The 20,011-nt window shown below is 47.1% G+C and overlaps 1 protein-coding gene across 2 annotated transcripts in view; it reads left to right on the plus strand.

Moving 5' to 3' along the window:
* The first annotated feature begins 12,505 nt into the window (after window positions 1–12,505).
* PMFBP1 (polyamine modulated factor 1 binding protein 1) overlaps window positions 12,506–20,011 on the plus strand; it is a 139,667-nt gene continuing 132,161 nt past the window's right edge. For both annotated transcript variants that reach the window (XM_088456989.1, XM_088456990.1), the window contains exons 1-2: window positions 12,506–12,637; window positions 15,547–15,683. In XM_088456989.1, the coding sequence (XP_088313115.1) occupies window positions 12,613–12,637; window positions 15,547–15,683 (162 nt within the window). In that variant the 5' untranslated portion in view covers window positions 12,506–12,612. The remainder of the gene's footprint in view (window positions 12,638–15,546; window positions 15,684–20,011) is intronic.

Consider the following 20,011-nt stretch of genomic DNA (forward strand, 5'->3'; position numbering starts at 1 on the left):
GCACAGTGCTCGCAGGTGGGTCGATGGTCCCCCACTGCACACTCCGGAGCTGGCTGCGTTCCATCGCTACGGGTCTCGCACCAAAGCGGGGCAGCTGACGATTGTGATTGACAGCTTGCCCCGTTTTAGAGGCGGGCAGGGGGGGTGGCTGGCCAAAAGGAGGCATTCCCGAAGAAACGCCTGCCGTTTGGGAGCGCCCACTGATATCACGAGTGATGTCTGTGGTGAGCTTCCGGCACTATTAGAGACGAAAGCTCACTGGTGCTTGCGGGAATGAGACTCTACCACAAGGGTCTCGTCGCAAGCCGCGATGGTCGTGACCATCGCGACCATCACCTGGCCACTCGCTAAAGCTGTGGGTGAATCAGGCTCTGAGTACACACGCTGGTGATCCAGATGCAGGACTGGTACAGGAGAATGGCATGAAGAGTCAGTACTCGGGTGAATGATACTAGGAATATTTCACTAGAAGAAAGGAACATGGAACCTGGAATGCTGCAACAGCAAGTAATCACTGGAAGTAGCGACGTTGTTCAGGGAACTTCCTGTTGCCCAGAGCCCGCTAAATACCCTAAGGTAGTGATCCATTGGAGGATGGTGTCAGTTGACAGCAAACCATGCTACCATTGGGTGAAGGTTAATCAGGTGATATAGACTATCATGGCTGCATCCGTGACGGTAACTGCAGGATTTTAGCTACTGCAAAATTATGCTAATGCCTCTAGGAAGCATCCGAAGTAAAAAGACGCCTTCTGCCAGCATCGCAGATTTGAAGACGCAGCATCGGATCACCAATGCGACCATCTGTCACGACGCTCCCATTCTTCGCCCCCATCTGAGTAAGTCTAAGCTTACTCTGCATTGATGACAGAACTCCTCAGCCGGGGTCAGGAAATAGACATTGAACGTCGCAGATCCTGCAATGGTCACACATACAAAATGGTGCGACCTTTGCAGATCTAAAAACATTGCAGGTAGCCCGAAAATATCTCCATACGGTGTTATTCTGAATCGAATGGAGCAAAGGCATTTGCCTGCTACGAGTTATGCTAGGTCAGTGGTTCTCAAACTCTGGGCCTGATTCAGACCCGCTCGCGAGCGCTGAGCACTTGCAAGCGAGTCGGTGTTGGCCCAGTGCGCATGCGCACGACGGAGCCGGCTCCGTCCTGCGCATGTGCGAGACCCGGATAGCGACGGGCAAACCGTCGCTCCGGGTCTCGTACGAAAGTGGGCGTGCTGTCGATGCTGAGTGACAACACGCCCCCTTTGGTGGGCGTGCCAGGGGCGTGGCTGCCCAGACAGAGGCATTCCCATGGGAACGCCTACCGTCTTGGGCTGACCCCACTGACATCACAAGTGATGTCAGTGTGAGTGCTTTCGGCTCTGTTTGAGCCAAAAGCACTCTAGGGCTTGCGGCAACGAGACCCTACCACAAGGGTCTCGTCGCAAGCCCGGTGGTCCATCTTCCTGGCCGCTCGCTATAGCTATGGGTGGTCACCCACAGCTATACGAGCGGCCAGGAGGCTGCTCTAAAAATCAAGAAGGATGGCCCTGATTCAGAGCGAGCGCTCTGTCAGAGCGTCCGGCTCTGAATCAGGGCCTCTGCCCTCGGGACTCCACACGGTTCACTTTTTCCGGGTCACCCAGCAGGTGGTCATTACTCACTGACACATTTTAAAAGATCCCCAGGTGGAGCTAATTATTTCACTTGTGATTCTGTGAGGAGACCTGGAAAACATGTTGGGGTCCTGAGGACTGATTTTGAGAACCTGTGTGCTACCTGAACAATTTCACTCACGGTCCTACCAACTTTATATTATTCTCAGAGATTAAACGATCTTGGGACCATCTGATTTCTAGTGTACACATACTGATTGATCGTTCTGATCCCAACGATTAGCTGCCCTAAATCTCTTCATGTATTTGATATTTTTAAATGAACTATGAGCAGAAGTGTCAGACCGATGAATGTGCATGTTAGGGGCTTATCATTTCAACAAATGTCGTGCAGCAGGTCAGATCTAAATCAATCAATACGACTGCTTTTGGGACGATAATCAGCCCCGGGTGCTGCATACTCTCTGGGCGGAATTCAATTGATTCCAGCCCCCGTCGCACCTGACGGAGCTATTCAATTCTTGCTCCTGTCGGGCACGATCACCGGCCAGCGCTACATTTCAGCTCGCAGCCCCAGGGGGATGAGAGCTGAAATGTGCGAATAGTGACCTGTTTAGGCGCCCAAACATCACTTTATGTGGTTATGGTCAGCTTGTGAATACATTGGAAGAATTTGGGTGTTTGTGGCACAGATTTGCCCTTCTGGTTGCTATTATTGCCTGGCCTGCATGCAGTTATATTTTATAAACGATCTGAAGCCGTGAATCTTTCTGGGCACTGACGAGGGCATTTCCTTAAGGCACATATCCACTTGCCGATTTCTATGAGCAATTTAACGATATCGTTGTGGTTCAATCGCTCATGAATCGTGCACATTAATGTCGGAAACGACCAGCGATGCGCGTTCCCGCTGGTTGTTTCCGACATCAATCATCGCCTGAACATGCTGGTCAACTTCACGATATCGTCGGGATGAGCATGTTAGGGGATGATTGATGTGCCTACACCGAACGACTGATCGTTCAGTGTACTCACAGCACAGACTGTGAAACGACTGCACGATTACAATGTCGTAATTGTGCAGTCGTTTCAAAGTCTGCTAGTGGATGGGCCCCTTTAGAGTTTATCCAAATATTCCGCACAGGGGGTCTAATTCAGCAAAAGTATGCTAATAATTGCAATCGCAAAGCACTCGCACGGACTACATGCAGACGCCCGCTTCTTCTCGCACATCCGTAATACCTTACAATCCATCCAAAACATCGGTAACATCGAAGTACATTTGAGCCTCTCGCACAATTACGGCACTTATAAATTGCTAACTTTCCTGTACGCAGGAGAACTCAAGCTGCGTATGGCATCGCAGTGGCTAATTTATGCATGCCCCTGTAATGGCGTTCAAACGCACTGGCACGCCAGTTTCTCCGATCACCACCCTCCAAATACACTCTGCCAGTCAATCACTCTGCGAGTGCTCTGCGTGATCTCCGTGATCACAGTGCGATCGCAGTGATGCACGCGCATTGCATGCGCAGAACGCAGTAATCGGCCGTCTACGCACGTGATTGCAATAGCGATCCGTAATGACTCAGGCCCTGGGTCTTTTCCCTATACTAAGTAACTGAACACAGATGCCGTCTGCAAGAAATGGCAAGTGACAAGGTATTGAGCGAGACATTGGAAATCAATCCCCGCTAAATGTGCATCTTAACTATAAGTGAAGACTTGAAAATAATCTGGTTTTTATAGCTGCGGAGATAAATACTGTTTTTATTAGGAAAAAATTGCTTTGGCCTAAATAAAGTCATTTTATTAACAAGTGTAAGCATGTGGGGTATTGATGTTTTGGAGAGGAATTTAAACATATTTTACCTTCGAATTAAAAAAATAGTCTGTAGTATTAGAGCAGCCAGGCAGTTGTGCTGCGTCAGATTTACGAGGGGCCCTGCCCTCCCTGTGCTCCCATTACATTTATTATCATGAAGTATTGGGCTATGGTAGTGCTCAGTGCTCTGCGCAGAAATAAGATTTCACCCTTTTAACCTTTGTACCCTTTGTTGAAAATTAGCACTATATCATCATTCACATCACGAGACTGAAGGGCTAAGAGAGCCCGTGTGCTTGTCACTCAATTTCCAGGTATATACTGTACGCACTTGTTCACACCATACCAACGTCCCATCATTCTGCACCATCCAATCTCCTTTCAATATTGTAACATTTGAAATAAGTGCGAGTCCAATTTCACCCTTGGCGTTGTGCAAATGTATCTGTGACGTTACAGTGCAACATTCTCATGTTCCCAGTAGAGGTAGCCATTCTGTGGGCTGAACCAATATTTGTGATTGTGCTCCTTCACTAGTATGAACTAGTTATTCCATCCTGAATATCATCCACGAAGGACCTCAGTGATGCACTAGTTTCAGTGAATTGATAGGCTGCAGTCTCATAAGTTCTGCCACCACTTTTGCAGGTGACAGATGCTCTTGAAGAACCAGGTTTAGGGCCTGTTTGACTGTAGTATGTTTGACAATTAAGTTCTAATGATCTGGGACATAGTGCACCAATTAGTAGAAGGGGGCAAGTGGTGCAGCCGCTATGGAACCAGAGGGTGATTTTGGGTGCCCCTCAGAGCAGGGCCGAAACTAGTATATCTGTCACCTGGTGCAAGGCAGCAATTTTGCGCCCCCTCCCTTCCTGTACCTGAAGTTTGTCCTTGCTCGTCCATGCGGATGGCTGGCATAAACCCCCTGGCAATGAGCATAAACCCCCCTGGCCAGTAAGGACCTCTAGCATTTGTCTCCTTTGGTGGCGGCCATTTTTGGATGGCCGTTTTTCTGAGTCTGCAGCTCCCAAGCCACCTTGAGTCAGCTTTTTTCACCCCCTGCAATCTGGCACCCGGTGCACGTGCACCTCTAGCCCCCCCCTAGTTGCGGCCCTGCTCAGAGCACCCCCCATTGATCCCCCACAAGGCACCTACAGCAATCCCAAAGATTAATCTATTGCCCAAATAACTGTGACTTAATTCAAACTCTACTGGTGAGAAGCCTATTGTATCTTCTGCCCTCAAAGATCTTCAGGCACAAATGTGCCACTTTATATTGTCTGGGAAGCAACCAAGGGGTTGACTGAAGATATTATGCAAACACAGGCTAGGCCTGACCTGTCTCCAAAAATATTTGCTGTCTATCTCATGCTAAATATTATGGCTTGGCAGGTATTAATACTAGGATGTGGGTAGAGGTGAAGGAAGCTTCTCTCTCCACTATATTCTCTCCCTGTGCCCTATTCTGAATGGACCCTGGGCATAGACCCCCTCTATCACATCTGCCTTCTTCACTCCTCTTCACGCTTTCTACTTGGAATTATTGCGTTTGCACATACAAATTTATATGCATTCCAGATAGAACAGTCCCTTGTGGCATAGTCTAGCTTTCCAAATCCTCTTCCTTCTCCAAATGACAATTCCTTAGACCCGTGGTTCCCCCTTCCCTACTTCTTGTACTTTTCTACTCCCCCTTTCCTGTACTAACCCCCCAGGTTGCCCTCCTCCCTCGGTTCTCCTCCTCCCTTTACCTGGAACAATTATGTTTCTTCTTCGGGGCCCATAGGGATCCACAGGGATATCATCAGGAAATTATGGATGGAAGACCAGGCACCAAACAGTTAAAGCTTTGGCTCCCAGAATGCCTTGGATCCTCCTCCATATATACCCCGCCCCTAGCCATAGGACTTCAGTTTGTTTTTTGGTGCGGCAAGATTCAGACGCACTGTTGTAATGGGACTGCTCAGGCAGTCCTAAGCTTTTTATTTTCTTTTTTGAGTTGGCAGTACTAAGCGTCTGTACTGCGACTCCATCTACCTCCGCCGGGCCGCAACATCCGTAATTGTGCTGGTGATTTTGGCGGGTCGTGGCTGAGCTTAGCTAGCAGAGAGGCTGCGACCTGGACTGCACACAATTATTGGAGATGTCAGGTAAGGTGATTCCTCGCTTACGGGGAATCGCGTGCGCGGCAGTCCTTGCTTTTGGTGTCAGACTCACCAGAAGTTGCTGCTGTAAGGACGAGGGATTGTCTGCATCCTTACTACACCAGCCGGGGCCTTATTGTCTGACGCCGGGGATCGGCTGCAGACGCAATCTGCTGCCACGAGGCCAGCGTACCCAGCTGGTTAATGCAGCTTAGGGGAGGTAGATGCTCCCCCGGCAGCTTCTCCGCTCAACCGATATGCAGTCCCTATGAAGGGTTACGCGCGTCTGGGTTGCTCCACCTACCATCTACGTGTTTAAGATGCTCACAGTTCACGCAGTGCACCCGGTAGCTGTTGGTCTCAAGAGGGTCTGGGTCAGTCTCCCTGTATACATCTTCCTTGGTCAAGGTATACGGTGCTCTATGTCCTACCATTCCTTTGCATTGCTGTAGTTGATTTAGAGCCAATTGTAATAATTATATTACATGTGCATTGTATGTGACTGGTTGCTAGCTGCTGACTGATACTGTTTTTCATTTCTATCTGTCAATTATAACTATCACTATTATTTCTTTCTGAAGTACTTCACATTCATTGAGATTTTGTGAAGGCTGTCACATAACTTTTTTTTGCCTTTACTTTGTATATGTCAAAATATAAATGGAAACAGGAGGGGAAGCCACCTATGCTGGTTTCATGTAAATCATGTAAGGCATGTGTGTCCTCACAGGACATAAAGGAGGGTTTGTGTGTTGACTGTTATAAAGTGCCACCTTACTAGTCTGGTTTACCTGTTGTTGGACGAGCCATCTTGGGTATCCTCTTTGTCCCAGATTACGATGCAGGTGGTGGATCGTTTGGCTACTCCAACAATGCCTCCTTGGATGGGGTGTCCACATAAGTTTTCAACTCGTATGCATTCTGCAATAAGGGATGTTGATGCACATTCTAGTCAGAATATGGCACCATCTAATGTTGATAATAGACCAGTAGTGACCTAAAGCGCCTACACGTAAGTTGTCTTTTATCTCAGTCTGCCCAACATATGGATTCAGACGCATCATCAGAGGAATCTGATGATGCACAGGATTCTTCTCCAGGATTTATTTCTGGGGAGGAGGATCATCCATCTACTGTGAATGTCACTTCTTTGGTGAGGGAGGTTAAATCAATCCTAGATATTCAAGATGATGAACCAGCTCATAGTAAGAAGACTCCGGTGTTTAATCACTACCAAAATGTGGTCAAAACGGAGTTCCCGGTGTCTGAACAGCTCACTGAGCTTATTGAGAAGGCATGGGGTAACCCTGATAAGTGGTTTTATGTAGATAAGAGGATAAAATCATTGTATCCATTCCCACCTTCTGTATGTGTTAAATGGGAAGTACCTCCTACTGTATATGCTCATGTAAGGCATTTATTCAGAAATGCTACATTGCCTATTCCATCAGCACCTTCTCTGAGGGATTCCACAGATAAAAAGATTGAAGCCTGTCTTAAGGCAATATTCTCATCATATGGAGCTGTTACCCGTCCAGCTATTGTTGGAGCCTGGGTAGCTAAGGCTGTTGAAGAATGGATTGAGGCATTAAAAGATTTGCTACCAAATGCTACGAGAGAAAAGATGTTGAATTTCTCCCACATACGAGAAGCAGCTTCCTATCTGGGAGGAGCTGCAGTGAATGCTGGAATTTTAGCTTCTAGGGCATCAGCAGCATCCATAGTAGCACGCAGGGCCCTTTAGTAAAGATCTTGGAAAGCTGATACAGGATCAAAAAGGGCACTGGAAGTTTTATGTTTTTATGGAAAGGTACTTTTTGTTGGATAACATAATTTCTACTCTGGCGGCTTCAAAGTCAGCAGGTCTGCCATCTAAGTCAAATAGTAGAGTATGGCATATTTCTTTTCAGTCCCTCTGTCCTCAGGGAAGAGGTAAAGTACAGACTTCTTTTTTGTAAGTCAAAGCGACAAATTAAGGCAAGATGTTCAGCTTCTAAGCTGGACAACAAGCCCTTGGCCTGATGGAGAGGGCCTCCTCCTGGGGGATCCCAGGGTGTGGGGCCGACTTCAGTTTGCGGATTATTGACCTCAAACTACTACAGATGCCTGAGTCCGAGAAGTCTCTCAGGGGTATGCCCTCACTTTCAAGAGACATCCCTGCCAGAATTTTTTTTGCCACAAATCAGATGTTGACAAGGCCTTGGCTTTTTAGGAAGCCATTCACTCCCTTCTACAGGCAGGGGTAATAGTCCCAGTTCCTCTGTCCCAACAAGGAAGGGGTTATTACTCAAATCTATTTCTGGTTCAGAAGCCAAATGGGGCATATCGCCCTATACTGAATCTAAAAACCCTCAACAGGTTCATCCATGTTCCCAAATTCCGCATGGAAACTCTAGTCAATAATTTTGGCTATGGAGCCAGGAGATTACATGGTTTCCCTGGATATTCAGCATGCATATCTGCATATTCCAATTATCCCATCCCACCAACAATTTTTATGATTTGCTGTCCTTCAGCAGCATTACCAATTTCAGGCCCTACCGTTTTGGCCTTTATACGGCTCCTCTGGTATTTACCAAAATAATGTCAGTCATGACAGCTTATCTCAGGCATAAGGGAGTCAGAATTCTGCCATAACTGGACGACCTTCTGATATTGGCACGGACTCTGGTGATTTTGCAACACCATCTTCAACTGACCATAGCCTGCCTACAGAGGTACATCTGGATCATCAATTGGAAGAAATCATCACTTTCTCCAACACAGCAGATGGTACATCTGGGAGCATTTCTGCATACTCAGACACAAAAGGTATTTCTACAAGAGAACAATATTGGGGCCTTATCAAAGCGGATACAAATGCTGCTACGCAAGCAAAGTGTATCCATTCTGTCAGCAATGCAGGTGCTGGAATCAATGGTATCGACCTTCGACATGATGGGGTATGCTCCGTTCCATTCCAGGCCTCTGCAAAGGTTGATTCTCTCCAGGTGGAACGGACAGCATCATTTAATACGGTCCCAGATGATCTCACACCAGAGGTTCGTCACTCCCTCCTGTGGTGGCTAAAAAAGGAGCATCTAAACAAAGTGCACCCATTCTGGATTCCAAATTGGGTGCTTCTCACCATGGATGCCAGTCTTCGCGGATGGGGGTAAGTGGCAGGTCATCACACCTTCCAGGTGAGATGGACAAATCAAGAAAGTCGTCTGCCAATAAACATTCTGGAACTGTGAGCAGTATACAAAGCACTTATCAGGGCACAGGAATTGCTCCAGGGCAGGGTTGTCCAGATCCAGTCCGACAACGTGACTAGAGTGGCCTACCTCAATCAGGGAGCCGCAAGGAGTTATGCGGCCATGAAGGAAGTGACAAAGGTTCTCATTTGGGTAGAACGTCATCTTCCGGCCATCTCGGCAATGTTCATTCCGGGAGTACTCAATTGGGAAGCAGACTTCCTAAGTCACCAGGACATACATGCCGGAGAGTGGTCTCTTCATCCAGGAGTGTTTCAGCTCCTGGTAAACAAATGAGGTCTACCAGAGAGAGCTCTCATGGCGTCACGCCACAAACACAAGGTCCCCAGGTACTGGGCCAGGTCCAAAGACCCATCAGCAGTCTTCGTGGACGCACTGGCAGTAAGATGGGACTTCAAGTTGGCGTATCTCTTTCCTCCAATTTCCCTGCTCCCAAGAGTTCTCAGGAAATTCAAGCAGGAGGTGGACCAGTAATACTGGTGGCTCCAGCTTGGCCCAGACGTCATTGGTTCACCGACATACAGAAGCTGTCGATAGACAGTCCGTATCCTTTCTCTGTGGCAGTATCCCTGCCGACATCTGGACTTGCCCCGTCTGGCTTTTATGGCGTGGCTCTTGAATCTTCCATCCTAAAAGTGAAGGGTTTTTCCAGTTCTCTAATTCAAACGATGCTTAGAGCACGGAAGCCTGCTTCTGCTTGCATCTATTACAGAGTTTGGCATTCGTTTGGTCAATGGTGTTCTCATAAGGAATATGATCCTAAGGTGTTTAGGATTTCCAGGATACTGGCTTTTCTGCAGGCATTGCTTCATTATCAGATTTTAGAATTTTTTTACAAGGAGTCCTGCGAGTTCAGCCTCCTTTTGTTCCACCGATAGCACCATGAGATTCTCTTTGGTTCTTAAGGAGTTACAAGCTTCCCCATTTGAAACTTTAGACTCTGGGGGTCATTCAGACCCTGTCGTTAGCGCCGATGCGCTCGGACCGGGTCGATGGCCCCCCACAGAGCATGCGCACAACGGTGCCGTCGTGCACATGCGTGAGACCCGCTACGACTGACAGCACCGGTTGTAGCGGGTCTCGATCCAAAGGGGGCGAGCTGTCGATGTTGATTGACAGCTCACCCCGTTTGGAAGGCGGGCCGGGAGGTGGCAGCCCAAACGGGGGCGTTCCCATGGGAACGCCTACCGTTTGGGGGTGGCCCCACTGACTAGTGATGTCAGTGGAGAGCTTCCGGCTCAGACAGAGCCGAAAGCTCTCCGGGGCTTACGACAAGGGAGACCCTACCCTAGGGTCTCGTCGTAAGCCCCGATGGTCGCGATGGTCTTGACCATCGCGACCATCACCTTAGGCGGTCGTAAGGCTGTGGGTGTTAACCCACAGCCTTACCACCGCAAAGGAGGACGTCTTGAAAATTCAAGAGGTCCTCCCCTCATTCAGACCGACCGCACGCTCTGTGCGACCGGCTCTGAATGAGGTCCTCTGTCTTTGCTGTCAACCACTTCAAATCTACACTTTTTCTTCTTGCTATCTCTTCTGCTCGCAGAGTCTCAGATTTGGCAGCGCTCTCTTGTTGCTCTTCATTTTTGATTTTTCACCAGGATAAAGCTGTTCTTCGTACAAGGGAGGGTTATCTTCCATAGGTAGTGTCCCGTTTTCATGTAAATGAAGAAATTATTGTTCCAGCTTTTCAGACTCCAGACCTTTCTGTAGGTGAAGCCTCCCTGGATGTAGGTTGTGCTCTCCATATTTATGTGGAGCATACAAACTGTGTTAAGAAAATCAGATTCTCTTTTTATATTATATGGTTTTCACAAATGAGGATGGCCAGCTAATAAGCAGACTCTGGCGAGATGGCTACGCATGACTATCTCTCAGGTGTACACACAGGCTGATCTTCCTGTCCCAAACATGGTGACAGCACATTCTACTCGGTCTGTACTGCCATCGTGGGCAATCAGTCGTGGTGCCTCTGCTGAACAATTGTGCAAGGCTGCCACGTGGTCTTCTGTCCACACTTTTTTTTTTAGGTTTTATGCCTTTGATACCTATGCCTCACAGGATGCTTCCTTTGGATGACAAGTTCTCTTTTCTGCTCAGGAGCGTCCCCCACCCTAGGGGAACTGCTTTGGGACATCCCCATACCCTGTGGATCCCTATGGACCCTGAATATGAGATATGATAGACTTTCCTAGATAACTCCTTTTGTTTGAGGTCCATAGGGTCCACAGGGAACCCACCCTGACGCACCTGGCTTCATTGGGTAATTTTCTTTCGGTTACAGATTCCCTCATGTTCTGTAAGAGTCTTTCTGGTGTACGATTGTTCCACATAAACCAACCTATTATGGTGCCGGTTCTTCCAGAGGACTCGCCAGCTTCCAGATCCCTCGACTTCGTTTAGAGCCCTCAGGATCTACGTGTCACGACCCAGGTGTCGCGGCGTGGAGGTTTGCGGTCCTTACCGGTGAGGGTGCTGTGGCGCGGTCCTTCTGGCAGGGGTGCTGGCGGGTGGAGATTGGCATTGCGTGTATGCAGAAGCCAACACTTTAAGAATCAGGGGGGGGTGCCGCCTGCGGTCCAGGATGCTGGTCAGTGTAGTGCGGGCCGCACTGCACAGTAACAAACACCGCCGCTGGCTAGTACACTCGTACTACCCAGCGGCGGTGTGTTTGTTTTGGCAACCGATGAGAGTCAGACAGACTCTCACTGACTGCTGCACCCACTGCCGGAGCCGGGCTGGAGCTTACTCATGAGCTCCATCTTCCGGCTTCCGCAGTGGGTGATGGGAGAGACGTCATGACATCTCTCCCATGGTGCAGAGCAGGCCGGCCTGGGAGGATGGCGGAGCAGACGTCGGCGGGCGCAGGTGCGGGTATTCAGGTAAGTTTTTTTTTGTGTGTGTGTGCGTGTATGTCTTTGTCTGGCACTGCATAGGGGGAACTACTACTGGGGGCACTATACGAGTATATGGGGCACTACTGGGGGCGCTGTATAGGGGAGGACCACTACGGAGACACTGCATGGGGGGGGAGGGCTTGGGGCACTGCATAGGGAGAACTAATATTGCCACAATCGATTGTGTATAAAAATCTTACCCTTTTTACAATCGATTGCAAATTGCACAATTGCTGCAATCAATTGCTGATGTATGGGGGCCTTAATGGAACGGGTCAAGTTGGAGGGTCTGCCATACTAGTATATGAGGGCACTGCCGGGACCACATCAGGAGAGAAAGGTGATGAATAGCCCCAAAACTCAGTTTCTACCAAAGTAGGTGAAAATTTTAATTTCTACAAAAGCAGTTTAAAATTATGTGATAGGGGTCTTTTCCTTAAGTATTTGTTCCCCTCCCCAAAGAAGCAGAACCACGTTACACACCCTTCCTGAAACCGTTTATACCGACAAGAAGCCGCAGAGACTTCATCTCCCTGGTAACCAGAAGACGCTTTCATGCCCTCTCCACCAACCTTCTGTAGAGCACTTAGATTGGACAATACGGCTGCCACTCAGTCATACTTGTTGCCGATTCGCCTGTCTTCTCCCTGGGAATGTTACTGAAAGAGAAGCCGTTTCCTAAGCGACCAGAGTTTCACCCAACCTCCGGAAGAGTCACTCAGAGATCGGGTTCCCATTGGTAACTGCGGTCAGAGAGGGGGCGGGACTTGCAAAGCGGTTGGTGGGTTTGCCTGTCAGTCTCCAGCAGCGGGCTGCACAGCGGGTTAGGATGTGTTGGAAATTGAATGAGCCAGAGACAGTGAAGGGATGAGATGGGAGATACTGGCGTAAGGAATGGTGAGAAACTCAGTAATCATGTGTGTGTATGAGAGGGAGCATGCAGGTATGTGCTTTGTGAGAATGTGCATGCAGGTATGTACTCTGTGAGAATGTGCATGCAGGTATGTACTCTGTGAGAGGGTGCATGTAGGTATGTGCTCTGTGAGAGGGAGCATGTAGGTATGTGCTCTGTGAGAGGGAGCATGCAGGTATGTACTGTGTGAGAGGGAGCATGCAGGTATGTACTGTGTGAGAGGGAGCATGCAGGTATGTACTGTGTGAGAGGGAGCATGCAGGTATGTACTCTGTGAGAGGGAGCATGCAGGTATGTACTCTGTGAGAGGGAGCATGCAGGTTTGTACTCTGTGAGAGGGTGCATGCAGGTATGTACTGTGTGAGAGGGAGCATGCAGGTATGTACTGTGTGAGAGGGAGCATGCAGGTATGTGCTCTGTGAGAGGGAGCATGCAGGTATGTGCTCTGTGAGAGGGTGCATGCAGGTATGTGCTCTGTGAGAGGGTGCATGCAGGTATGTGCTCTGTGAGAGGGTGCATGCAGGTATGTGCTCTGTGAGAGGGTGCATGCAGGTATGTGCTCTGTGAGAGGGTGCATGCAGGTATGTGCTCTGTGAGAGGGAGCATGCAAGTATGTGCTCTGTGAGAGGGAGCATGCAGGTATGTACTGTGTGCGAGAATGCATGCAGGTATGTACTGTGTGAGAGGGAGCATGCAGGTATGTACTCTGTGAGAGGGAGCATGCAGGTATGTACTGTGTGAGAGAGCATGCAGGTATGTACTGTGTGAGAGGGAGCATGCAGGTATGTACTGTGTGAGAGGGAGCATGCAGATATGTGCTCTGTGAGAGGGTGCATGCAGGTATGTGCTCTGTGAAAGGGAGCATGCAGGTATGTGCTCTGTGAGAGGGCGCATGCAGGTATGTGCTCTGTGAAAGGGAGCATGCAGGTATGTGCTCTGTGAGAGGGAGCATGCAGATATGTGCTTTGTGAGAGGGTGCATGCAGGTATGTGCTCTGTGAAAGGGAGCATGTAGGTATGTACTGTGTGAGAGAATGCATGCAGGTATGTACTATGTGAGAGAATGCATGCAGGTATGTACTGTGTGAGAGAATGCATGCAGGTATGTTTAATGGATGATATGTGAGGAAATGCATGCAGGTATGTTTAATGGATGATATGTGAGGGAATACATGCAGAGTATGTTGCATGTAGTTCTGTAGTATCAATTTCTACCCATTCAGCCATTTAAACCTGGTCACAGACTATACACTCCTGATCCATGAACTATTGCAGTCAGTTAGGATGACTCTGTACTGGATTTAGGTCATGCTGCGGTCCCCCCACTCCTCCATAGCTTTCTGTTTGCATGCTTATAGTTGCCAAGGTTGAAAAAGTTTCCAGGTAATACTATGTATTACATTTATTAATGTTGCCTAGAGAGTTATGAGCACGGCGTTCGCCATACTGTCTTGGCAGACCTTGGATCCCTACAGTCCCAATCATGGCACATTTACTGGATTTGATTGTAACCTAAAGTGCATTTCACATACTCCTCTTTGTTAAATTGTAACTTATCAAGCCCAGATAATAAGAATAAATGTAAGAATTGCATTCTGCAGGAGTTGTTTGTGAAGTTGAAATATGGGGACATCTCCAAGGACAAATCTTTATAACCTGGGACTGTTCTTGGAAATTAGGGACAGTTGGCGAATATATTGCCTCTTTCCACAATTTATATGTGTCCCAGTTCTGTCCTCGCTCATGATACTTGGGCTACCTGTATATAAGCTCACTCCTACTCTGCGGAGAGCAATGTGCTTCCGTTACCCACTGGCCAAACCATCAGGTTTCATTGGCATGCAGAGCGTCTATTGCTGGTCAATGAGAAGTTAGAGCTCCCCAGCCAATGTTTCTTCCTTCCTCCATGGAGTGTGGTGCACTAGGATTGGCCAGGGAGCACCAGCTTCCCATTGGCCAGAGAACTGCTCTTTCAGTTGTGATGGCTCAGACACAGAATTTAATGTCTCTTATTGGTTAATAGGAAGCCAGGGCTTCCCAGCCAATCAGAGCACATATCATGTCATGGAGGCCTTAAAATTCTCTGTATACATCTTTCCTCGAAGTACATGGGTGCCAGACCTTTCCTCAACACCACAAGACAGTTTATCAGAACAATGATTTCTCTATATATGCCTGGGTGCAAGGTAAGGGTTACCTGCCTAGTGAACTCTTATCACCAAGGCAGTTTCCCAAACTCTGCCCTTACAGTCCAGGTTTTAAGGATATCTATGCTTGAGCACAGGTGACTTAATAAGTACCATCTGGAGTAAAGCATGGATATCCTAAAAACCTAGACTGTCATTGTGGAGTTTGGGAAACTGTGCAATACGGGCATGGGAGAGGGGTCCTTCATGTTCTAGAACAACCTCTTGTCCAGGAATATCCAAGCATTCAGGATAACCGATTCTGTACCCATTATATACAGCATGCAGGCATGTTCTGTTATCAAATATACATGCCATTGACGTGTGTATATAGTTCTCTCCATATGGCTTGGAGTGGGGTCACATGATTCTGAAAACTGCATTTAATACAGTTTGAAAATTGTAGTTGTGATAATCCCAGAGTTGCTCCTGTAGTGACTTATTAAAGTTAAGAGGGAACGTCCCCCATTACACGGTAGCTCCTTAGCTCTGCTACAGTAGTTTGGAAATTGTGGCATACATGGGGCAGTCAGATACATTTAATTCAATGTAGCCTTAAATGTCATTTACCTCCATTATTCCCTATATATAGGTTTACTCTCCCATATCTTGTTATGCACATCTAAGGACACAGCCTTTGCAGTCTTATTTATACTCTAAGCCATTCATGTTGGCTGCACTTGTCATATTGGTGTATTAACATTACAGTTGGTGATGAGCCAGTGATCGGAGACCCCCGGAACCCAATCCGCAGCCAGGGGGCTTATAGGGAATTTCACAACCTATACGAAACGCGGCTGGAGAGGATGAATGTCATGGATGTTGGAAGGCATGACGACTTAAAGGTCAGTTTGATTTTTTTTTTTTTTGTTAATTCATGGAGTGATCACGTTTGTGGAATTTTATTACATTGTTTTACTTTTTATTTAACAGTAACTGGATATAGCAGAGATTTACAAGTAGTTAATGCAGTATAAACCATCAGAGGAACAGAAACCTAGAAAATAGACGGGGGACGTAGACTGTGTTTGTGGCAGGGATTGGAAGTAGACTATGGGGGAGGATGCGGCTGTAACCGTAATGCCCAATAGTGTGTGGAAAATGGGGAATCAAAAAGGAGTTTCCTAGAGGTCACGACCAGTCGTTGATCTTTCTCAGAATATCTGTCATTAAAGTTTCTTACATTTGCCTTTTTCCTTAGGCTTTATTACAGTTATACACAACACCCAATATAAGCGCTAGTGTCATCCCTATAGAGGTCTAGGTAATAATTTACTTCAATCTGACAGACTGCTGCTGTTTCAAAAACCTGAGGAGCTGACCCTTATAAACAAATTAATGGCATAAATTCGATACAACTTGAGACAGCGCTGTCTGTTCACAATATTCTGAATTTATTCAAATATACAAAATATATATATAAAACTATTTTCATCTCTTGCTTCACATAGGAATGTATATTGTACATCAACCACTAATAATATAAAATTACAAATAAAAAAATAAAAATGGTGAGAAACTTCTGTTGAATCACATGCTTATTCAGGCCCTGATTCAGAGCTGGACGCTCTGACAGAGCGCTCGCTCTGAATCAGGGCCATCCTTCTCTTTTTTTAGAGCTGCCTCCTGGCGGGCAAAAAGATGGTCGTGATGGTCAAGACCATCGGGCTTGCGACGAGACCCTTGTGGTAGGGTCTCGTTGCCGCAAGCCCTGGAGTGCTTTCGGCTCTATCAGAGCCGAAGGCACTCCCACTGATATCACTTGTGATGTCAGTGGGGCCGGACCCAGACGGTAGGCGTTCCCATGGGAACGCCTCCGTCTGGCCAGCCACGTCTCCGGCACGCCCACCAAAGGGGGCGTGCTGTCACTCACCATCGACAGCACGCCCCCTTTGTAGCGAGATCCATAGCGGCGTCTTGGCAGTCGCTATCCGGGTCTCGTGCATGCGCACGACGGAGCCGGGTCCATTGTGCGCATGCACACTGGGCCAACATCGACCCGCTTGCGAGCGCACAGCGCTCACGAGCGGGTCTGAATTAGGCCCTCAGTGCGAGTTTCTTCAGGATATATAATTATCACATATTCATAAGTGTTCAAACAGTATAGTTGTTACATCACCTTCTTGTGCAAAAAATTTCAAAAACGTAACTACGCCAAACCCCAGGAGTTAGCTCTATTATGCAAATTTGTATTGTATGGTTATTTGTATGCAAGCAAAAACGTGCACTCCCAGTTTTGTTAGTACAAGCAGTTCCTGCAGACTGCAGGCTGATATTCAATTAATTGTAGTGAGAGTCCTATATGCAGATGTTAATTGCATGCAATCATCCTCCTGGCAGTAAGTATTGTTAGTATATATTTGCCGTGAAGAAACTCGCACTGAATAAGCATGTGATTCAACAGAAGTTTACCATTTTATTTGTAATTTTATATTATTAGTAGTTGATGTACAGCATACATTCCTATGTGAAGCAAGATATTAAAATACTATACACACACACACACACACACACACACACACACACACACACACACACACACACACTGTTTATTACAATTTGTCAGCTGTTTATAGAATATACGGGTTTTCTGAGAGATAATTTTAAGCCAACCAATCTTGTAGCAATCTGTTCACTCTGCCCATAGTGGCGGGTGACCAAATGTTTTCTGAGATTCATCGGTTCGGAAAGGAACTAACTTGCTGGGGCGCTTATAGTGTTCATACAGAAGGTGACATCACTCAATGGTCCATAGGAGTCATATTCTGGCCACACTTACCACCATGCTTTATGGTCATCATATTTATTCTGTCAGGATCGTTCCATGGATTTTGGGAGAGATGTATCAAACCTTGGAGAGAGATAAAGTGCCAACCAATCGGCTCCTAACTGTCATTTTTCAAACCCCGCTTGTAAAATGCCAGTTAGACACTGATTGGTTGGTACTTTATCTCTCTGCAAGCTTCGATACATCTACCCTTTTGTGTCCTGGGATGAGCGCTTCATACTGAATGTGGCAGATGATTGGTTGCTGCTGTTGTCCAATCAGGGGCTGCATTCACTGCATTCCCAGCCTAGAATTGCAGTGTTCTCCATCGCTGGCAGCCATCTTCTCTCTCTCCTGGAGTAGAAAGCCCAATGAGGTGCTGTACTGGACAATGCTTTTCGTAAAATGTGTCCAGCAATAACGAATAATTATATCTTAAATTTAATAGCTTTTATGCTGGAACTGTAAAAGTTGATACTATTTAGCTTTTATGGTGTGGTTTGCATCTGGGATGGCTGCATGTTGTCTGGGGTTGACTGTTTCCAATGCAACATGGGGACCCTCTATGTAAGAACTAGGCAGCAGACTCCGCTGGATAAGGTACTTTTGCTAAGAATAATCACCTTGTTTTGTTGCTGATTGTGAGGTCTGCCTACGTGGCATTTCCCAGGCTTTGGCAAAATTTACTAAACGGCGGGTTCTAAGCCCCGACGGTTTGGCGGTTTTGCTATCTGTAGATTTACTAAGACCAAAACCGCTGTCTAAACAAATTTTAGAATAGAACAGGGCTGTCATTTAGAAACCGCCGCCAAACCGCCACCAAACCCCCAGGGTTTAGAACCCGCCGCTTAGTAAATTTTCCCCCTGTATAGCACGTTGAGCCAGGAATATACTTGGGAGCACGGGGAGGTGATGATGTTGTGTAATAGAAGAGTAAGCAGCTGGAGAACCTGGTAGGGTGTAGTCTGTAGTGTCTGCGGACACCAGGAGGACCTGGTAGGGTGTAGTCTGTAGTGTGTGCGGACCCTAGGGCCAGTGCTGAAAATGTTGACTAGCACAGTCCATTATTATAGGTGATTTCTAAAGGGGGAGGCAGGCATTACAGAATGTTTAACTGGTGACATCGTTAACGTTTTGCCACATAAGGATGAGCTTTTGTATTTTGTACTTGAATAACAGGTTATTTAATATTTGTGTTATGGATCCTTCATTCTGGAGCTTGTCTGCCCCCCCCCCCCCATCCTTCTTACTATTGTCTCTCTCTCATCTCCTGTTTGTTTCTCTCCTTCTGTCGCCTCTCCTCACCCCTCCCCTATGTGTCTACTGCCCCCCCTTGTTGTCATCTATGGCCCCAGGTGGTGTCAGGTGGGTACAGACCTCTATTCAGCTCAGTATCGGTGTATGTGAGCGGGAGATAGTGTCTTATGTCTTCTGTCCCTAGCAGCCACTGAGAGCTCTGAGGAGGGACACAGCCTTTCACTCTGCTCTACTGAGCTACTGCTAGACTGGCATTTAGAACAGCGGAGTATCTATGATGGGTGCACACCGAAAACCCTGCACCCATTTAGTAAACGTACTTACCTCTCTGGCGCCCCATGCCAACTCTGTTGAAATCAGCAGAACCTTAACCGTCCTTCCTAGTGCCTAACCCTAACCGTCAGGGTAAGTACCTAACCCTCCAGTAGGGGCCTAGCCCCAAAAAATGTAAAATCATGTCAACCATTTCTGTGTCGGCATTTTGCACATGCTGGCCTTTTGTCATGCCGACCAAATCATTGTTAACCTTTTGTATGGAACCCGTATCAGACTGAATGATGAGAACGGACAAATAGTAGAGTACCCACATGTAGCGCACAGGTGTGCACACCACACGCATACATATATGTGCGCAGTTTGTATATTCTCCCTGTGCTTGCGTGGGTTTCCTCCGGGTACTCCGGTTTCCTCCCACACTCCAAAAATATACTGGTAGGTTAATTGTCTCCCACCAAAAATTAACCCTAGTGTGTATGTGTGTGCGTGTACATGTGGTAGGGAATATAGATTGTAAGCTCCACTGGGGCAGGGACTGATGTGAATGTCCAGATCTTCTCTGTAAAGCGCTGCGGAATATGTATGCGCTATATAAATAACTGGTAATAATAATAATATGTGTAGCACCTTGACTGTAATACATATATCTGGATATTTTCATGCAATTGTATGTAATGATATATGGTGCTGTTAGTTATGTATGATGGGACAATTGGATATAATGGGATTCAGTTATTATTATTATCCTTTATTTATATGGCGCTACAAAGGTTCCGCAGCGCCTCACACAGTACATAAATGAGCACACAAGAAAAACAGTTAATAGTAATACAAAACAATGCAGGACAAGGACATAGTTATAAACATAGCTTA

This window comes from Taudactylus pleione, unplaced genomic scaffold, assembly GCF_031769625.1.
Source record: "Taudactylus pleione unplaced genomic scaffold, aTauple2 ptg000731l, whole genome shotgun sequence".
NCBI lineage: Eukaryota > Metazoa > Chordata > Amphibia > Anura > Myobatrachidae > Taudactylus > Taudactylus pleione.